Consider the following 22,049-nt stretch of genomic DNA (forward strand, 5'->3'; position numbering starts at 1 on the left):
AATGGTGTCCTGGAAAAACCTCTGCAGAAGAAGACAGACGAGAAGCCCGGAGGCCTCGGTGGGAGCTGAGTGCGGGTGAAGGCAACACCTCAGCGAGGCCCACGGCAGCCCGGAGGCGCTTGGCTGGCACCGAGCTCGGCGGGGCCCAGCCCGGCCGCCCCCTCAGCCCCTTCGCGGCCTCCGAAGGAAGATTCGGCCCCTCACAGGGACCTGCCGGGGCCGCTCCCGCTCCATGCGACGCCGCGGCCTCATCCGCGCCCCCCGCGCGCCTCCCGGTTACCCTGGTAACGGTTGCCAGGCCAGGGCAGTGGCGTCACTTCCGACGCTACCGCGCGCTTCTGCCAACGCGCCGGAACGGCTGGAAACGGGCCCCAGCCAGGGGGTGGCCGCGCATGCGCAGAGCGGCGGCGGCCCGGGCGGGGCAGGGCGGGGCGGGCGGGCCGGGCGGGGTTGGGTCCGCGCCTCCTCCTGCCGTGTTGCGCTGCCCTCGCAGCCCACTGAGGCCTGAGGAGGGGGCAGCGCGGAGCAGGCCGCACCGGCATGCCCACCGCCGGCGTGGCGGCCTGTCCCGCTCAGCCCGTCCCGCTGCACCGCTTCACTCGCCCGGCACAAAGCTCAGTTCCCCCCATTCCGCCCTGATTTGGGCAGGAATTGGTATTTTTACCTCCAGCTCTTGAGCAGAGGGCACCGCAGCTTTCCTGGAGCTTCTTCACAGCACAAGTGCTCTTGATGCAAGGAGCAGCGGAAGTAGGTTGGAGATTCACCCTTTGAAGCGTATACTTAGCTTTGTGGTTTCTTGAGAGGGAGGCTGTTGCGTGTGTAGGAGATGTACAAACAGATTGATGCGGTTACCCCAATTAAGATTTCTGGCAGTCTTTGACACCATAAAGAGGTGTCAAGTGTGGCTGATGTACATACCAGGTGAATGGTTACTTCATTTCTTTGAAATGGAAAGATGTAGAGAGGATCCCTGTGAAACGGGAATGCTGGTCCTGTGCCCAGGCTTCCTCAGCGGCAAATGACAAATCTATGCCCTCAGGGTTGAACATCAGTTGTTTGTGTGCCTCAAAGTAGCAATAAATATGTAGTGATAGCTATGCTAAATCTGCAACAACAGGAGCTTCAAAAATACCAAACAATCAGAACAAACTATATAATAAAGTGAAACTTGTTTGTGAAATGGATATCTCAATCTGCAAAGGGTTTTTTTGCAGTTCCTTCATAACCCATGCTTAGACCTTAAATAGGTGGGATTTGAAGCCTCTGCTATTGCAATTAGCTTCTTGGAAAGTGTTAGAATCCCATGTGAGTCCACAGATGATGGATTAAAATATGCAGTGAGTCATATTAAATCGATGCCAATTGAAATGCACAGGTTGTAAATCACTGCAGAATTTGACTCAGTAAATAGCAATCATAAATGTAATACTTTGCAATTCTAAGCACTGCGTCTATCTTAAGTTAGCTCCTTTTTTCTTTCTGAGGGACAGAAAACGCTTCATAAAACACTAATTTACAGGTCTTCGTGGGAAGCCTGAAAAGTGACACTGTGTTGGTGTCCCAGCTTTTAACAGAGTTACAGAGGGGATGGCTGGGTTGCTTGTGATTGTGCACGAAAGCTGTGGTACAGCCAGGAACATAATCCAAGTCTCCTGACTCCTGGATTTGAACTTTAGAACCAGATCATGTTTCCTTTGTGCTTTCAGCCTGTATACTGACCTTTAGGAATCGTATTCACCTACGAGTTCTCAGAAGAGGTCTGCTTTCCCTTGACACGCTTTCCTGGTATCAATTATGCTTTTCTTCGGATGAGTATTTTGAGCATGTAGAATGCACAGAGAGCACAAATGGAAACAGTGTTTCCTGTGGAGACGCTGGGGGCCTGGTCTGCTCCCTGTAGACCACATTAATAGGTTATAGGAAGCGGTGGATGCGGGTCCATCCCTTGACCTTGAGGAACTGTTTCTGTAAATACTGATACATGTCCTTTCGTTAGACCTCAGTGCAGAGGAGAGAGCGATGGTGCCCACAGTGCTGTGCTGGGCATGGTGGGAGGCTGCTGCTCTGAGATTCTCCGTTACATCAGACTATTTCAGTCCCTCTACCTTCCAAGAAGCAGAAGTCCATCCCTTCTTCTCATGTGTGTGTAGCATGAAAGAGGCAACAGATAAAGAAGAGGAAAGATGTCTGAAAACTTTAGAAAATGCCAAGATAAGAAGTAAAAAGGATGGTGACATTGTTTCAGTCTGTCATGGTGGAAAGCCACAAAGCCTGGTTGTTCTGACTCTTGGGGAAGGAGACCTTGATAACAGATATCATGAGAGCTGGACTGGCTGAGCTCCAGCTTGCTGGCCTGTTTTAAAGCTTGATTGATTGAAGGCAGGAGCAACAATCGGACATTGGAGCCTAGTTCTATTGGAGTCCCCAACTTGGGGATCGTGGGGGATCCTGTGTTGTCCTTGAAGTTGGATGTTTTCATGATCCTTTCTTCCAATGGCTTTGTGCTATTTGTACGTGCAGCCCAACGTAGCCGTACTGCTCCCCCAGGCTGCCCGCCTGCTGCTTCATATTTACAGTCTGTAGTGGTGTCAGAATTTTCAAACTTCATGTTAAAACATAATTAAGATTTAGCTCAGTGTCTTCACCTCCATATCACAACAAAACCTTCACAAAGAGATGAGAGCTTTCAGTGCAGCCTTGGGGAAATATTACAGGAAGCAGCTAAGATACTCATTTGATTCTTGTCTTAAGTTATCTTAGTTGGGGTAATGTGGTATCTGGATCAAGCCTTACAGAATAAAGGTCAGCGTTCATATATATTTGTTGTATAATTCTGGGGGCATTTACGAAATTCCCAAGTTAGTTTGCGTGGAGAGTGTTACAGGGTTTCAAGCAAAGTTTCCTAAGGGTAAGGCTTATGTTTTATTTTGCTTGGGAAAGGCTTATAGAGGCTGCTAATTGAAAAGGCATCATGCAGAGGCAACATGCCGAAGAAAGAGAATGGAGCCTGCAAATAAACTATCCAGAGTTCTTTAGAACAGTTTCATTACTCCCTCCTGACTTTCTCCTCCCGTTATAGCTGCTGCTGCGTGGATGACTGCCTTGCAAAACTGAGAGAGCTGAAGCACAGAGGCCAGCAAATCAGTGGAACGAAACCTGAGCAAATCAAAATTGTGCTCCGCGGGCAAAGAGAGTTCACCTTATAAGGGAACATCATGGGCAAGAAGATGAATATGTCCAGCTGAGCTGCTGAGGTCAGATCCCAAACAGATGGAAGATGTTAATGTGAAAACAAGAGCATTTAGAAAGAAAATACAACACTTAATTCTGTTTTTCTTATGCAATCTGAACCCTTCTGTTTGTCTCTTTTATTGTCAATATTTTGTTATGTGTACATACACATAGATGTGAGTATGTTATATTGAAGAGCAATTTGTGGCTCTTCTAGCACCTAAATGCATCCAGGTCCGCTTCTAGTTCCCACTTGCAGCTTTTGCAGTTGTTACTACGTAGCAGGATTTTGCTTGCAAAGGGTCACTAGTACCAACCATAGCAGTAGGGTCTGTGGTCAGCAAAAGCCTGAGGAGTGATCACTGATGTCTTGAAAAGTTAAGGCTATTTCTGCAGAATGTAACTTGTTCCTGTGTGCTAAGGCTTTTATGAGAATACTGCCAGACAAGAACCCTGTCTAGTTCTGAATGTTTTGTCATTGTTACAGCCATAGGTAACATTCTAGGTGATTTAAGGTACTACAGGATTGGAAGGAAAGCATTAGATCTGTGTTGCAGGGTTGCTCCGCCTTGTGCATGGTTCTGTGGAGTTGGAGTGGCTGCAGCCAATGTTTGTGCCATGTCGCTCCCTTTTAATCCCATGACCTGATACAAAACCAGTCTAAGACCAAACAGCATGTTGTCCCATGTGATGTAAGAAGCTGGAGATCTCTGTGGCCATTGCTGACCCAAAAGCTTGAGTTACCATAGTGATGGAATGCTGTGTTGTACGTGAGCAAATGTTTCTTCTATTAGGGGTTGTCTGGGTTTCAGGGCTTTGAGTTTTTGAGTGTATTTTGTACCAATTTGGCTTTCGGGGCTTTGAGTTTTGTGGCGGCAAACAAGATCATTGATCTGGCCTTAGACCACTCTTGGAAGATGGATGTTGTTGTGAGAACTTTGTGGTGGGAGTGTGGCATAGGATGTTATCTAACAAGGTGGGGTTGCTTGGACAGAGTTAACTAAGTTTCCTCTAAAAACAGTTGCAATTTTGTTTCTTGCCATGCTGTCTGGTTTTGTTCCTTGTCTGAAAAATCCAAAATAACTCCACCAAACAATCTCGGGTTTACACCAGTGTTTCTGAGATTAGAGTCTGCTCTGTGGAGTCTCCTATTCAGGGTCAGATTAAATGGTGAGTTGCTCTTTGCAGCAGATTTCAGAAACAATAAGATGTTTTAGGAATATGCAATAATTGATTGCCTCTAAAGGGCAGATTTTCCTCTTTGCTGCCAAACTAAGACTGTTCTTAGTGATAAGTGTTTGCTGAACAAAGTCTGCCGAAGTTCATGAAGTTGGTTTCGTTCTCATGGGAGGGCAGCAAGCCAGGACATTGAGCGCACTGATCCCAATCTCACAAAGAATCAAGTCTGCAGGAAATTCAAGTTGCCTTCCTAAGGTACTATACCCACCTACTGCTGCTCAGAGCCGGGTTCCCACTGCCAGCTTTCCAACAACATGGTTATCCCAAAGCACTGTTCTCCAGAAGCAAAAGGCTGAAATGCTATTATAAGAGACATATAGATAAAGGAACATTGATCAGTTCCTTTGTATTTGTGTTCTTCAGATACTATTTTATCCCTCCGCAGAACAGTCTGTTGCTAAACTGCAATGGTGTCAGCTCTTGTGGTTTGTTTTTCAAAGCAAACCTTTTATATCACTTTTATGTTGTGTGGAAAGTATCTTCTGAACACACAATAGTTTTTCCAAGTTGACAGTGCTTTTATGAGCTGGATGAGCTAGATGACTTTTCTTGTCAGCTTAAAAACGGGCATCCTTTCTCCTTTTAACACATTCAATTTGTGAGGAAGTGAAAACATTAGGCCAGGGTTTTTGAAGCACAAAAGTAGTCACTCCAGGAAGTTAAGGGCACTACAATTTGTGACAGAAAAAGCCAAAGCCTAGGTACACAGCAACACAGCATGGGTGAAAGTTTTCAGATTACATCAAACCCTATTAATTGGTGTTTCACAAATGGCACCTGAAGGGCCAGAAACAGTTTTAGATGTCACAAGCTCATCTTGAATTCACTAGAGGCATTTGGCTCACTAATTCAAATGTCAAGGAAAATGCATCGATGTAAGACAGATTTAATCAGTGACAGAAATAAAAAGTATCCTAACTTGGGGTTTTCTTCTGCAAGGCTTAGGGCTCGATGGTATCAAAGTTCTTGGTGGGTTCGTTTATCACAATGACGTTTCTCCCACGTCACAGAACTCTAGGGGTAGATTGGTTGTACGTTGTGCTTCAGGCTGGTGTTTGGGGTCCACCTCAGACTGAAGAACAGTCCCTCCATCCTCTCTGGGTAGATGATAAAAACCTCAGTGCTGGCAATCTGTAATAGTGAGCTGAAGAAACCTCTGGGAAACTCAAGACTCCATGGTACAACACTGCTGTGACCTCGAGAGCAGGATGGAGGGGGCTTGTAGCCATCTTTTTTTGTAACCTCGTGACTGTACAGTGTTCCAAGGTGAAAGTGTTATATTTCTATTCTGTATCAGCCAAAGCATTAAAACATTTTATAAAAGAATTGATTTCAGCTGAAATGATGGAAATTATATGCTAAGAAAGCCAATGATAATAGATTTTAGCTCCTCTCAACCAGCTTTGAAATACATGTAACAAACTAGACCAATTATCACTTTTATTAACTCATTGCTTTTAAAAGACAGAAGCATGATTCTATGTGTATATCCCATCTTTTCCCTAATTCAGGCTCTTCTGCAGAGACTGAACAGTTTTTGCACTGCCAGGCCCCCCCAGAGCCCACAATGCCTCCTACAGCTCCTTCTGCCGAGTTTTTTTCAGCTCTTTAAAGGAATTTCAATTCCCTTCTCCTGTGGACAGAGTTGTGATCTCAAAAAGGCTTTGTCCAACAACAGGAAGGCTGTAATTGTTCATACAGCATCCGGGAAAGATATGCATAGGCTTCCTGAGTTAATGAAATCCTAGGGTTTTTTTATAAAGTTTCGGTGACTGCCAGTCATTTTGAAATGTCACACTGCATGGGCTCACTGCTGCGTATGTTACAGAGGGAATTTTGCTTTTAATTACATCGCACAGTTGCCACATTTTGTTGTGTTTCCTAACCTGCCTCTAAAGTGCCAGCAGTCGGTCACTACCAGGGGCCAAAAATGATGGATGAGAGGTTTGATCCAAATCTCTGGTGTATAAAGTTCCTTCACAAGTTCCATTGGCAAGAAAAAAAATGAGGAATCGCTAAAAAACAAAGCTGTTTATTTTCCACCAGAACAAAACAAGACCAAGGTCAGAGCCTAGGAAATTTTGCTGTCTGGTTGAGATACTGAGGTAGCAATGTTGGGCTTTGGTTACACCCATGATTGTCTTTATTGTCCAAATTCCTTTGAAAGGTAAATTTTATGAACGATATGGGAGGCCTCCTTTTCCTTCCCGTGAGTTCTGGCAGGGGCTGAACAAAGCCATTGCGTGTTGGCAAGAAGATCCTTGTATTTTTGATTGTTCATTTCTGCCCGAGTCAGGGCACAGTTGTCAGATTAGCTGGCTGAAGGACAGGTGTTTACAGCACCACTTTCAGAAGAGCTTTGGATCTGATTCCAGATGTTTCCCAGTTGATGAATTATGGACAGTTTCATATTATAGATTCATTCATTTGTAGTTATTTTTAAATTAACTTATTAATGTCTTGACTATTATGCACTGAAACTCATCAGTGATTTTCATGTCCAGGTAGCATCCATAAACGTTAATTTGGTTTACAATAAAGTCTCATTCATTGGCTTGCTACAGAAGATGCTCATGATAGAGCTCATGATAGACACTCATGAAGAGAAACAGAAGATGGGAAAGGCCGGAAGGAATGGCAGCTTCTAACTCACGTAATTAAGTCACTTCCATAGAAGACGGCTTGATTGGCAAATGCTGCTAATGAGTTAGCGTGTCGGTAGAGATGTGGTAGAATCTCCACTGACTTTAGCAGCAGCATAGCACAGGCAGCAATCACAGCGCTAGTGCCTGAACTTGCTGTGGCTGTTTCTAGGGAGGAATCGTTGCCATTGGGATTAACTGGGACTGTAACACGGACAGCAGGTTTTACGACTGCAGTCAAGATACGGTTTCCATCACCTTGATAACAAAAAAATAAAGCCTGGATTCCACTGCAGGTAAAAAACGTTATCTGAAGCAAGTAGCATGTTTTCTGAATTGAAGTAAAGATATGATGAGATGTGGGGATTGATGACTTGGAATGACAAGATGTTTGATTCTCCTTTTTCACTTTTGTTGTCATGTCTTTAACCTGCAGTTACTGCAGTTGTATAGATGTATCATCATGGTCTTCTTTCAAGCATGCTTGTATTGCAGAAGATTTTATTTCTCTGTCAAAAAGCCTAGAAATTTCCAAGTATTTTGGGAGCTAACACAGAGAATAATTTGGGCATATTCCACCATATGGCAATTGAGGCTTGAAACTACCTAAACTTGTGAGTTTCCCAAGGCAATTAACACAAATAAAATAACAAAGTGTTCTTTTTCCATCTGGGTAACCCCATAGTTCACTGAATCAAGATTTATTCGAAAGTAGAGGTTTTGGTCTCTGTCATCTGAATGAGGACCTGGAGATGCTAGAAAGCAGAGGGCTGAGCTGATGGCATTTACACCAGACGTACCCTCTTAAACAGTTTACTCTTTTGGTACTTGAACAGGCAACCAAGTGTAAAACAAATGTTCATTAGCAATGACAGAGTGATCTGTGAGTATCTGAACTGATGCACAAAGGGTGGGAAACTTAGATTGTGAGGGTGTAATTGCCTAAGGTTGTCTTTATTCGAGGTCTGTCTTCAGGAGGCACCCAGCTTGAGCTGCTCTGTACTCTTACCTTGCAAATAAATTACTTGTTTAAGAAGAATTTCTGGAATCTATGCCTGAGTCTCTGCTATGGGAATGCTAGGGAGAATTCACTTCCTTAACAGTTTCTGCCACCCCCACATTTCCAGATTAAATTCTGAGGGGCTAAAACTAAATTCCTGTTGTCCACTTCAAGGTAATAGGTCCTGTGACCAGAGGATGTATTTTCTAGCGTCAGCTAAAAATTGCTGCTCTCCTGTGGTGAGTATGTGCCAGAGGGAGTGCGTTGGTGTTGAAACAAGGTGCGAGGTGTCGATTCGATTTCACTAGGGTGGGCGTTGGCAACACAGAAAGACAGTCCTCCTCCAGATCTGCTGATCTATCATCATTATCCCTATTGTGCTGTGTCAAATGAAAAACCCAATGGTGGGGATTGCTGTTGTAAATTCTCTCTGCAGTTGGATGAAGCAGCAAATCTGTTTTCTTTAATTTATGTTGGGGATTGTTGTTGCAGAGCCACCTTGTGAAATTCTGTGATGCTGGCAGCTGCTGTACCATCAAGTCCAAAGAGAACCATGATAATGGAGAATCTGAGCCAATGTGCACCAGTGAGTCAAACCATGATATTAACAATGAAAAATATGAGCTGGAGCAACCTCTCGGACAAGGGGCCTCTTCCCCAGACTGCCAAACATGGTGCTGCTTTGGCAAATGCCAACCAACACACAGGAACCACAAGCATCTCTGCTGTCAAAAGAAATAAGGGCAATGCATCACATCCTCCCAGCTGGTGCTGTCCAGTCACAGCCTGAAGAAAGGTCACACCTTCTCTCCAAAGACCCCTTTCTGGACTTGATGGACGGCAATATTGACAACCAGCTGTGTCACTTCACTTCCAGGCAATGATCTATAAGGCAGAACTGTTATCCCAAGCTGCTGCAGATGGAATATTAGAGATAATTATCCCAAAACAGCCAACAATTATGTTGGTTTTAAGACAGAATGAAGATGTAGCACAACTTGAACTCACGCTGTGACTCACCTTGGACGTTTAACCTTTGTTTTCTTTGATGGACCTTTTTTAAAAAAAAAAGAATATAAGAAAGCATGTGACTTCCCAAAATGTTCTATAGTACAGCTGAATTCTTGTATGCTGTCTTTGGAGAGGCACAATTGCCAGCTGCTTAGCATAGAGGAACAAATACCTTGAGCTAAAGTGCTTGCTTCTGCCTTTGCTTCATTTTGTGAGTCACTGCACGTAGTTTGGAAATTTAGGCTCTGGAGTGAATTCTTAGGGCTACATTTTAGTGGGAGGTTCCAGGCCTCCTGCCTTTGCACTGGTGTGTACCAGAATCCCAGCTAGAGCAGGAGATGACCAGCACCATGAAAATGAGATGGAGCCAGGAGTCATCTCCAAACATGACCCCTGAAGGAAGTCCAAAGAGATATCACTTGAAAAATGTGGTCCTGAGCACTTTTTCTCCCCAGCCTCATCACCTTCCTGCAGTCCTGGATCAAGAGACTCTAGAAAGAGGCCACTGAACACATAGTTTCATAACTCACTGTTCAAGGCCCCACAGTCCATCCACATTAAACAGGTTCATTTTAGATTTCAGTGACTCAGACAAAGTATCTTTGAAAAGCCCAGTTGTTCTCTTTCTATCACCTTTTAGCTTGAACTCAGGAACTACAATGAAAAGTACTTTTATCATGTTCATGTAATATTTTTGGGCATTTCATTCATACTCATTGAAGTTGTAATGCTGGACTTTGGCTTCCTGGTCGCTCTTACCTTCAAACCAGCCTTGCCTCCTACACCTCCTCCTACTGAACCTGGCACAGCACGAGTTGCTTTGATGCATTAGGCCAGAATATAGCCGAAGAGCAGCAAATTCAGGGCAGATTAATCTCTGCTCCAACACCTTTTCAGTTCTTTTTGTCATACTTGGACATCTATTTTTGTAGAAACAAGGTGAGAAGGACTGTAACACGGATATTCTGCACTCCTTTCAACTGAGCTTTGTTCTTCCTGAGCCCACCCGGCAGTTTCTCATTTCCGTTTCCCACATATTGTTTAAGATATACTGCTGGCAGATTATGCCAGCTGTACTTTTATCTTCAGTTGTAATATGCATTAATTGTATTAACATTCATATTGTAGCATCTTGTATATCTAGAGTGGGAAAAGACTACAGTTGGCATTAATGCATTCCTGTTCTGACACATTAACTGACTTTCCTTTTGGAAAGGATTACACTGAATATTCACTTAAGATTGTGATTTTAATCTCCTTTCACATTTATATTTATGTTCTTCCTTATCCTCTCCCTCCTTGTTTTGGTCCTTACAGTTTTGACTGGTTTTGTGATAGAGTGTTTTACTAATTTATAGCTGACTCAAAGTCTTTTTAAGAGTTTCATACTGTCTGAAATTCCCACTGCCAGTTTGTCAGTTTGCTTCATCTCTAATGATGTACCTGCTATTATGAGTGTTATGGTGATATTTCTAAAATAAGCACTGTGTTGTGCGGCTCAGCGCCAGGTGGAAGGTGCATGAATTAGGTGGTGCAGATCTCTGCCGTTATAGCAAAGATTAATTCTGCAAGAGGATAAATAAAGGATTTGCTCATTGCGGATGGGAGGGTGGCAGTTTTACGTTGCTTCTGCTCTCTTTTGCAGGCACATGCTCTGACCTTGCCCTGATCTGGCTGCACCTTACGTCTCGGTGTGAGGATGGCCCTTGTGTGAGGTTGTCTGTCCAGCTTTGTGAGCCTTAATAGCCCAGCAGCAGACTCACAGGTAATTTTGACTCATGTCTGGTAAGTGTGGAGGTGAAAAACTCCCCTTAAAATTGCTAACAATGAGAAATACAAGAAAAAAATCTCCCCGATGTACCAAGTATGGCGAGAGCATCCACCGCAGGATGACCTCCCGCACCTGCTCTTCCCGCCCCCAGACCCACACACGGCAGAGCCCCGGCGGCAGGAGCCCTCAGGGCCGAGCCCTGCGCTGCCTGCCGAGCCCCGGCTCACCCCGGGCAGCCCCAAAGGGCTGAGGGCGGCGATGAACCTCATTTCCCTGCCCCAAACAGCCCAGGGGGAGCCTGCGGCGCCTCCGCGCTTCCGCTCTCCCCACTTGGGCCGCGGGCAGGGCCGGCGGCTGTCGGAGCCGCCCGCAGGTGGCGGGGAAGGCCGGCAATCAGGAGCCGGTACGATCCCCGGTACAATCCCCGGTACAAGCCCCGGGGCTGCGGGAGCGCTCTCCGGGCTGCTCGAGGCGCTGTGTCCCCGCGGGGCTGCGGCAGCCGCTGCCCGGCCTGCGGGGGATTCCCGCCCGCCCGCCGCCATGGTGTCGTGTGGGGCTCTCCACAGCTTTCTCTTCGAGTACGACACCCCCCGCATCGTGCTGATCCGCAGCCGCAAAGTGGGGCTCCTCAACCGCGGGGTGCAGCTCGCCATCCTCGCCTACGTGATCGGGTGAGCGGGCAGCTCTGGCCGTGTCCCGCCCCGGGGGGACCCGCGGAGCAGACGCGGCTGCAGGTGACGGGGGTCCCGGCGCGGCTGCCGTGAGGGGCCGGGCAGCTCCTCAGCGGGGCCGATGGGCGGGAACCGGCCGCCTCACTCGGGGCAGGACGAGGGGACAGCTCCCGGAACCCCGTTTTCTGTCAGCGATGAGGAAGCGGGAAGCGCCGGCTGAGGGGCAGCTGGAGCTCACCCACGGGTGTCGGTGCGGAGAGGTGACAGTTTAACAGGGGTTGTGGGGCTGGTTTGGGGCAGCTGCGGGCAGGACAGGGCCCCTCCGGAGGGTGATCGTCGTTCACCCAGCCGGGGTGTGCTTAATAGCAATAAATACACCCTGCCAAACCACTCTGAAAAAGAATCGGAAGGGACATTGCTAGGGCGAACAGTGAAACTACCTAGTCCAGGTCTTTCAGGTGACACATGAAAAAAAAAAGGAGAAATTCCCACTGCCTGCGCCGCTTGATGTTGTTTATCTGCTTTTTGTTGTTGCTTTCTTCGGTCCTTTTCTTGCAGCTGGGTCTTTTTGTGGGAGAAAGGCTACCAGGAAACAGACTCTGTGGTCAGTTCCGTAACCATGAAGGTGAAAGGAGTAGCGCTGACGAACACATCCGCCCTGGGAGCCAGGATCTGGGATGTGGCCGACTATGTCATCCCTCCTCAGGTATCAGTCGCTTTCACCTGCCCGGGGAGGGTTTTCTGACCAACAGCTGCCAAAGTTCACTGAGGTCTGGAGCAGCTTCAACACGGGCTTGATAAGAGAAAAGGAAGCGGTTTTGCTTTGTTGCAAATCACGCTGAGCACCTGCATCACCAGCCCCAGGGAAGCTTGTGTCAAGAAAAGTGTGTGTGTGTGCTTGCACAGGAGGGAGAATTTGCAGGCTTAAGGAAAGAATTGCAGCAATAACCACATGTTGTCTTCCTTACTGCTTTGTAAAGCAAACAACTCCAAGCTAACTTGTTGGCAAAAACCCCAGGAATAGCCTACAAGTACTTGGTCTGGAACTGAGGAGGAGGTATTGCTGTAGTTACTGATTGACTGGGAATCTGTGCTATGAGAGCAATATGTGGTGGACTTTGGGGTTGGCAGGCACGGCCAAACTGCTGGTTGTTGGTCACTTGGTCCACGTGAGATGTGGTGCACAAAAAAGTGACAGATATAGCCAGTGGTGCTCCCTGGAGAAACAAACCAGGACTGGTCAAGTTTCTAATAGATATATTGAAAAAAAAAAAAAAGAGTGGGAGTTGTGCTGAGACTTGCAGCTGGAAGAACTTTATCTCTGCTCCTGCCCTGTGACTCCCCTGAGGAGCTGTGTGATCTCTGTTTTCGTAATATAAATGAGGAAATTCAGACCGAGTGGGAGGACAGAAAGGGTTGCTAGTCCCATAGTCCTTCCTCTGCCTAAAGGCAATGGCATCAGGCGATACATGTGGGAATCTGCTCCTTTAGTGCTACATCAGCACTGTCCAAACCTCCTTGGTGGGCTGTTTGGGCTCTGTCAACAAAGACATTTGGTGCAGTGCTTTGGACATTCTTTGCAGGCTGTCACTCTTAAATTCCTTTGTTTTGCATATTCAGGCAGAGAACACTGTGTTTATCATGACCAACGCGATACTGACACCGAATCAGAGCCAAGGCTACTGCCCAGATGTAGGTACAGGACCTGCTTTGATCCTGCCTTGTGTGGGTGGGAATGTGGGGGACAGAGTTTGTAGAGTTTAGTGTAATTATTGTTCCTCTCCAGCTTCCAGACGATACTACAGAGTGCAAGGTGAATAAGGATTGTGTCCCAGGGTATGTCAACATCTACAGCAGCGGTAAGAACCTGCTGCAAGGGCTCCTTTCAGTCTGTGTTGTGATACCTCTGTGCTGTGCCTTCCCTCTTGTGAAGGAAGCAGCATTTTGCTTTGGTCTCCTTGTTCTCATTCTCTCATAGCTAAAAGAACTGAAAGAGAAGCTCAGATTTTTCTTCTAGGCGAGAGCAGATGGGCTTAGAATATGTTGGGTGGATGCTGGATAGATGTGTGCTTTGGATTAGCAAACAGTGTGAGGGCTTTTTCAAGACCTTGAGACCATGAAGCATTGTTTCATGTAGATGAGGATTTGACTCAGAAAAAGACCCTGATGCTAATTTCTCTGAAATTGCCCACAAATTGCAATGAAAGATAATGGGGGTCTTGGTACTGGCATTTCACCTCTGAGCATATCGCTTTCACCTTATGGAGTGAGGAGATATCACAGGACAAATGCTGTGTCTGTATTTTTGCTCCATGGTATACTTCATTCACATGTTTCTCCAGGCATCCAGACTGGGGAGTGCGTAGCCTACAATAACAGCATCAAGACCTGTGAAATCTTTGCGTGGTGCCCTGTGGAGGATGACAATGTTGTACCCAGGTGAGTGCTTTGTCTTCCTACCCTGCAGCGGCCCTCCTGAAAGGAGGTTGGTGACAGACAACTCATGTTTCTCCATGCGAGGTACTATTGGGAAAAGCTGAAGAGGTCATCACCAGGGATCCTGCAGAGTCCTTTTTGTGAAAATATATGTGAAAATGGTGTATTTTCCTCTTGTTTTGTAGGCCAGCGTTACTGCAAGAAGCTGAGAACTTCACCATTCTGGTGAAGAACAACATTTTGTATCCCAAGTTCAACTTCAGCAAGTAAATCGTGTGTGGGGCATTGAGGCATGGAGCTGTCTGGTCTCTTGGACAGTAAAGGTGAGCTGGAGGAGTGAAAGAAGATGCAACAGATCTTATCTTTTTATTCTCCTGTAGGCGAAACATCCTCCCCAGTATCAACTCCAGCTACCTCAGGAAGTGCATCTATGACTCCCGGACAGATCCCTTCTGCCCTATCTTTCGCTTGGGGCAAATAGTTAAAGCTGCAGGGCAGAACTTCGAGGAGATGGCCGTGCAGGTATTTGACCGACCCTTCTCTCAGGGTTCAGCTGTGTAGAAGAGGAGCAGTAGGTGGTTGTCCCCCTCTGCCTGGTGGAACAAGCCACAGGACACAGAGGAGCTGCAGAAGGAAGAGTTGCTCTGGCCAGAAGGACTGGAGTCAACTCTGCTTAACATATATTTGGCCTTGGCTGATGTAGTAAGGGACATGTACAAGGTCCTCCTGTGGCAGCAGGAAGGATGTTTGCTTGGGACTGGGATATGGGCCAGTAAATCAGAGTCCTGGTCAGCAGGGAGCCTAGAGCTGGGCTGCCCTGACACCTGGGCTGCTCACCTTCTCCTCTTCTCCACTTGGCAGGGTGGAGTCATGGCACTGCAGATCAACTGGGACTGCAACCTTGACAGGTCTGCTTCCCTCTGTGTGCCGGAGTACTCCTTCCGACGCCTCGACAACACGAACCCTGCCCACACCGTCTCACTTGGCTACAACTTCAGGTAATGTGGCTGCGGAGGGCACCTAGTGTCCCTGTGCCTGTGTCTGCGCTCCTCTGGCAGTTGCAGGTAGTGCTTGGGCTTCCAATTATGCTGTAAAACTTGGAGAGTTTCTGTGATGCTGTAAAGCACAGAGGAGGTTTGATCCTCAGTGTGTGCAAACTGCAGCAGAAGAGGAAAGGCAGTGAAGCTCCACTGACTGCATCAGAGTGTCTGAGTCGTGTTTGGGTGATGGTTTGGGCCAGCCTCCCGTGGCATGGCAGTGTCGGAGCGGGCTGTGTCAGGGTGCGCTGACAGGGCTGGGCTGTGGGGGTGGGAGACTGAAGCACCTTCTTTGCCATGCATGAGGGAAAAACCTCTAGAAAGTGGCTCTGTCAGTTTAAGACCATATCAGCACCAGGAATATCCTGGCATCCACCACCACATAGACATTCTGGCCGGTATGGGTAGGTCCAGCACCTCCAGTAAAACCACCAGCACAGCTGATTAGCTGGTTGCATCCAGACTCAGAGCTGTAATAATACAGATTGGCCACCTTGCCAAGATCCTTGCCGTGGTCCTGCTCATGAGGAAACACAGCTCAGGGTTATGGTTGTTTCTAGAGTCACAAACTCTCACTTAGGACAGGAGATCTCTTTAGCGGTAACTTGAATGAATTCCCTGAGAAGCTGCTGTCATGTAGACAAGGACAAGTGTGCATTTGGGAAGTGCCAGGCCTGCAGGTATTGGGGTGATGGGCGAGTCCAGTTGGAGGATATTGCAGCCTGGCTGGTGTGGGTTCTGAAGTGCTCTTGCTAATTCCAGACGTTGGTGCATCCCTTACCGATCCTTCCTTTTCTCTTCCATCCTCTTCTCTTCCTCCTCCTGGCTTAGTGAACCATGTGACAGAGTAAGTCTGATCTCACTTACTTGTTCTTATCTCTTTTCCCTGTCATTTGCCTGGGGGATGAGCAACCTTCGCGTGCCAGTCTGAGCTGAGCTGAGCTCTGCTGCCTCCCTCTCTGCCTGCTCCTGGCCCTGCCCTCTCGTGGCTGCCTGCACTTCTGCAGCCTCTGCTTGCCCCATTCTCATGTGTAGCTGAATTTCTGCCTGTCTGTCCTTCTGCTCCCCTACTAAAGATAACTTTCACCCCTTCTTGTGCTTTGCAAGTTTCCTGATTTGCCTTGTGCTAACTGCTGCCTTAAATTTGCCTGTTCTAGGATTTTCTCCTGTGTGTGCTTGCCTGCATGAACTCTCCATCCATCATGTGGGGCTTGTGCCAATGTTTAGCCCATCCTCTTGGGATGGGGGACACACTTGGATGTTGTATGATCACATAAGCAGCCTCAAAACTACCAGCTAAGCTCTGATCTGTATTTTCTCCAGGTTTGCGAAATACTACAAGGATCCTAATGGCACTGAATCGCGGACACTCATCAAAGCTTACGGCATCCGCTTTGATGTCATAGTATTTGGAAAGGTAGGGTGACTTAATTCCTGGAGGTCTTGCGGTGAGGACTTTCAGAGACACTGAAAAACATATTCACCTTTGTAACTGTCTTCTAGGCAGGAAAATTTGATGTAATTCCTACAATGGTTAACATTGGCTCTGGCTTAGCGCTGTTTGGCGTGGTAAGTGACACTGTCTGCACTTGGACCCAATTCTGGATTAGTGACTCAGTTCTGAGGATCATTGTCTTAAACTCTTTCAATCTCTGCTAGGCAACAGTGCTGTGTGACATTTTTGTTCTGTATTGCATGAAGAAGAGATACTACTATCGAGAGAAGAAATACAAATATGTGCAGGATGATGAACTGGTAAGCATGAGTGAAGTCAAAGTTGGTTCCTCCTCTGACTCTGGAGAGATCCTGAAACAGGATTTAGAAAGTCCACATCAAACAGAGATTTTGAACCACAGCTCTGAGGAAACTGTCTTCCTCAGAGAAGTTCATTTTTACCTCAAAGCTGTTGCAGGGTGGAGCAGTAGAAACAAATACTGTCATGTTTCCTGGGCAACCACTCTTGGAGAGGGAAGTGAATGTTCAAGAACTTGTCATGCTCCCACTGCATCTCTTTTTGGTTTGCAGTTCTTGGCAAATTTGATCCATCTGGCCAGCAGAGGATTTAGTAGGGTTGCTTCACTGGTGCTGAGGGTACAGCTTGGCCCTGCAGCTTTGTGCTTGGTGGGAAGTGTTGCAGAGAGCGGATTTCTGAATCAAAAGACCTTGTGGCGCTGGAAGTGGAAAGTCTGAGTAGCAGAGAGTAGCTTGTCTGTGCAGAGGGTTTTATGTGAGAGGGAGGGGGGGAAAGAAGAGTGCTCTGGCAGAGAACTGTAATCTCTGATCCTTGCAGGGTCTCATTGAGACATACGGCACAAACTCCTGACCTGCTGCTACAGCGCCAACTGCTGCTGTTGAACGTTAGTCTGACCCTGCCATGAGTCCAACCTCTCTCTTCGCTGGAAGAAAGGGGGAACAAACCTGAGAAGGGGACCTTCTTCACTGCTTTTGCTGGCTGAAGCCAACCCCCAGAGAGCAGAACTGGGTCTGCTCTCTTTCCAGGTTAATTGCACTAAGCACAGAGGGAGAATTGTGCTTTTATGCCAGGCCTCTGCACTGCCTGAGCCTGGGACAGGGACTGCTCTGACATTCTTGTGACAGTCCTTTCCCTGAGCTCCCCAGTAGCAGAGAGCACAGGGGAACAGGCACAACATTCTTCCTCACGGTGAACATGGCCCCTGCCAGGTGTTGCCAAACCTTGGGAGGGCAGCTCCTTGCTGTTATCAAATCACTTTTCTGTGTCCTGAAGTGCTGCGATGCTTAGCTGAGCCCGTGCCTACTATTTAATAGTGTCTCCAAGCTCCAGTGGCCACAGCCTGAGGCAAAACAGTGTCTGCTTCCATTGCACTGTGGGAAATGCCTTACTGGTTACTGATGTTGTGATTTCTTTTTTCTGCTTGTGTAATTTTTATGGTACCACTTCAAAATTTACTTTCTTTAAATAAAATACTGCCTTCTCTCAGCCGAAGAGCTGCAAGCTGGGTTTTTGCTTGTTTTATTTTTCCCTAGGATCAGTGAACAGTCTTCGTTTTACACAGATCCCGACTGCTAGAGGAGAGCTGCCTGAGCCCGTGCTGCTGCCTGCTTTGCCTCCTGATCCTCTCGGCCAGTGCTGCTGCAACTACAGCTGCTGCTCCACCTTGGTTCTCCTGTCACCTTCTCTGTTGCGTTAAAACCCTGTCCCAGCTGAAAATGAGTGGTCAGGGTGGGTTAGACTAGCGTGGCTAGTACTGACTGCCCAGAAGAAATTTGAGTTTCTTGCAGATGGGGTTTAGAGGTGGACTTGAGTGCTGGGTTAACGGTTGGCCGCAGTGATCCAACTGACACAATCGTATGATTCTGTTGTTCCCTGACATACCTCCCATGCTGTTCACCCCCAGACCCTGTCTCTGGGCTGCTGCACTTAATGGGTTTACAAAATTTCAGTGAATTTGTTGGCTTTTCACATGGCCGGGAGCATCTTTGCTGATCCCACTGGCACACAAGGTACAGCTCTTCCTGTTCTCTGAACCTTTTCTAGTGTTACAGAGCCCTGGCACCTATTCCGTACCACCAGCATCCTGCCTGGGGCTTTGCTGCCTTTTTGCCAGCAGGATGGTGGCTTTGCTACAGTATTAACATTTTTATTTCCCTGCTGCTGAGTGTCACTACTCGGTGCCTTTCCAAGAGTCAGCGCTGCGGTCTGTGCACAGGAATGGCTCGGTTTGGATTACTCAGTGACTTGAGCCACCGTGGGCTCAACTTCGCCCAAAATCCCTGGTTGTGGTTGAGCACCAGACGTCACTAACACAGGAAGGTGCTTTCAGATTCCTTTCCCAACAAGCAAACACTCACAGCTTGATAAAGGCCAGTCAAACAGGATAACGGTTCCAGTGGATTAACTAACTCTGGGTTTGGTTGCATGTCGTTTATTTCAACTTGTACAGAGAAGCTTGAACAGTTGTGTGGAAAAACACTTAGTTGTTTGTTGTTTGTTCTTTTTTCTTATGTAATATAATTTAAAAGTGGTAAATACACAGTATTTAAACTTGATACACCTGATAAAAGTTAAATGCATAATAACAGGGTAGGAATGAAACACAAGCCTTGGTCATTTAAACAAACAGTATAAAAATCAGCAACAGTTCAGGACCTTAGAAAATAAACAGATCCCTTGCCTGATAGGTAGGAGGGGACCACCAAGAAAAACTACTGAGACGAGAGGCTGGTTTCCCCTTAGCGCTTCCCTGTGTGCTTTCAGAGCCAAAAAAAAGGCTTCGTACCCGCCGCTCAGCCTGCAGTCAGCACCGGGCTTGCTTGAAAGGGAGGGAGTTGGGGAAATGGAGCTGTAGCCCAGTTCCAAGGCACAAGCAAAATGTTTACTTCACTCTAAGAAAACAGCGAGCTTCGCTACTAAGGAACGGCAGGGAGGGAACTGAGCAGATTTTTATATATATTTATATATATATATATACAGTACAGCTTCTCTAACAGGTCATGCATTTAGACAACTCTTCCTCACACAGCCACGCTTTCTGCTTTCCACAGAACTAATCAACAAGACAAGTCTACAGCGAGTTTCTTTCAGAAATGTGCATTTGGCTGCAGCCGGCACTAAGAGACATCATTTCAGGGATTGCCTCAGGGAAGTGCTGAGCTTTAGGATGCTTATGAACCAAACCCAGTCCCTGCGAGCCGTCAGACACTGATCCCTGGTAACATCTGTTTAGAAGCTGTCTTGCACCTGGCAAGCCTGTTTGGTAAATGTAAACCATCTCGCTGGGCACCTGGCACGGCACAAACCGGAGCTACACAGCACAGAGCATGTCTACAACTCACCTCTAACAACACGCACCACACACATTACTATGCACCAGCTATAAATAATCAGATCCCCTGTGTTTTTTTGGGATTTTTGGCAGAACGAGTCCATTGACAAGGTTAGAGAACCGCGCTGCCCACTCGCACGCATTTCCGCAGTGCCAAGTCCTGTTTAGGAAGGGGCGCAGGCAGCTGCAGTGGTGCTGGCACCCAAGTGACCTGTTTGGTTTTCCCGTAACTGAAGCTGCAGGGCTTTGGCATCGCCTCGGACTAAAACGAGAGGGAAACAGTGCGTGTCTTATGGCTCCAGACTCCATAATACTGCTCCTAAACTACCAACCAGCGTCACTGGCTTTGGAGAGAGGCCAGCAGTGCAACATTTCCATAATAAATTGCGCTTTAGGGGGAGCATCGCTTCAAGTGATCAAAAGCTGTAAGGGACGGTTTGTGTAGGCACCTGCGCGCTTGCTAACGCTACACTGGCTTTAACACAGACCCGTCCTAACGAGGAATTACCAAGGCCAGGTCTGACTGCAGCAGGGCCAAGGAGCTCAGCATTCTGCTGCTCGCAGTGACCGAAGTGGAGGAAGACAAGGGGACAGTCACCTAAAGGCAGGCCACCCGTGGCCAGGGTCAGCAAGCATTAACCAAAACCCTGGGGTCGCTCCGGCCTCCTCCTCCTCAAAGCGAAGAATTACACCTTAGCATTCCCTTACATGCTGGGGACATTGAAATCCTCCCCATTTCAGGTACAATCACGTTAAACGCCTCAGTCAAGGTCACACAGACAGAGGACAGCTCAGACCTTCACCCCAGCGCCATCCCCGAAACAATACTCACCGTGACCCCTTTCCTCAAGCAAACCCTGACTGTTCTCCAGCTCACCCACACTCTGCCCTTCTCCAGCTTTTTCCAAGCACGGAAAACTTGGGAAAGTGAGGCTGGACATCAGAACCTCTCCCACCACACCATAGATTACTAATTGTTTTTTTTACAAGCACCACAAAATAAGTCAGTAATCTGACTGACGGTGAAAGAGCTCTTCATAAGAAACAATCCATGAATTAGGTATACACTTAATTTACTAACAAGCCTCTGATCCACAGGCATTCACAAATTACTAGTAACGAACTGGCAAAAAATACATAGCATTGGCCCCAAAATCCAGATTAAGAGTTTGGAAAACAAAAGTTTCTTTGAAAATTACTAGCTAACCTAAGTATTTCATTAAGATCTCAAGTTCTAAGCGAGCCCTAAGTCTATACTTAAAAAATAGCATAAGTTGTATTATTTTTAATTGTAGTAAACCATGTAATGTACATGGAAGTGAAGGATTTTACCCTGAATTTTATATTTAATAATATATCTACCTAGATCAAGTAAAAGATTTAGAAACAAACTGTTGTTAGTGCTTTCTCTGCTGTTCAAAACAAACATTCAGCCTAACACCACCTTTCACTCATATGTCTGCAGCAAAAATAGTTCAAACTGAACTTAAGCCCTTAAATTCCATTTCCTTTCATGCACTGAATACTCAGCTTACCAAGTCCTAGTCACATCAAGACCTTAGGGAAGGTATTAATTACCTTAGGAGGTAATTAACCTCACTTTCTGAACGTCCCGAAGATGCTGTTTACTACAAGTCAGCTCACAAAGGTAGGCATTCTTTAAAAAGCTGAAAAGGTGGATTTTTGCTTTGTTCCCATGCAGTTAAAAAGGTGTCAATTAAAAACAAACCAGAACGACGAGGAATAGATGCAACAACATTCCCGGCGGGTCGTGAACTCTCCAAGTGCGCACGTGTAGTTTTATGTTGTGCGTGCCACTATGCGGCAGACGTACAACACCCCTGGGATGCTGGCGTGAGTCCCTGGAGATTATTTGGCATTAACACCAGGTAAAAGCAGTTCCAAATGCCTTTTTTTTTGCAAAGCACTGTTGCTGCTCGGCACGGTAGCTCACCTCTGCGCTATCAGCCAGCACCTTTCCACACGAAGTCAGCGGTCCCAGCGATTGGAGATGTTCAACGTCTATGACAAGTAGTCGGATGTCTTAGAACATGCTGCTATGTAAGCTCTACATCCAGCACTATACTGAAATAGCGTCGTGTCATGCTGTGTTTGGTGTAGGCTCTGTTCATGCTGCACATCCTCAGCTGCGCACTTTATAACGTGCCCCGGGCCAAGTCGCTCAACAGAACCGTGAAGCTGATGT

The 22,049-nt window shown here is 46.9% G+C and overlaps 1 protein-coding gene across 1 annotated transcript; it reads left to right on the forward strand.

The window, feature by feature from the left end:
* Nucleotides 1-11,434: 11,434 nt before the first annotated feature.
* P2RX4 (purinergic receptor P2X 4) lies at nt 11,435-17,361 on the forward strand (the record flags this gene model as incomplete). The annotated part of the gene is made up of 12 exons (XM_080355364.1): nt 11,435-11,565; nt 12,124-12,271; nt 13,186-13,257; nt 13,352-13,424; nt 13,908-14,004; nt 14,187-14,267; nt 14,382-14,523; nt 14,863-14,999; nt 16,362-16,455; nt 16,542-16,607; nt 16,698-16,793; nt 17,329-17,361. The coding sequence occupies 12 exons, from the start codon at nt 11,435-11,437 to the stop codon at nt 17,359-17,361; spliced, it is 1,170 nt and encodes a 389-aa protein (XP_080211490.1).
* Between the last annotated feature and the right edge of the window lie 4,688 nt (nt 17,362-22,049).

This window comes from Nesoenas mayeri, assembly GCF_963082525.1.
Source record: "Nesoenas mayeri genome assembly, chromosome: 17".
Lineage (NCBI taxonomy): Eukaryota > Metazoa > Chordata > Aves > Columbiformes > Columbidae > Nesoenas > Nesoenas mayeri.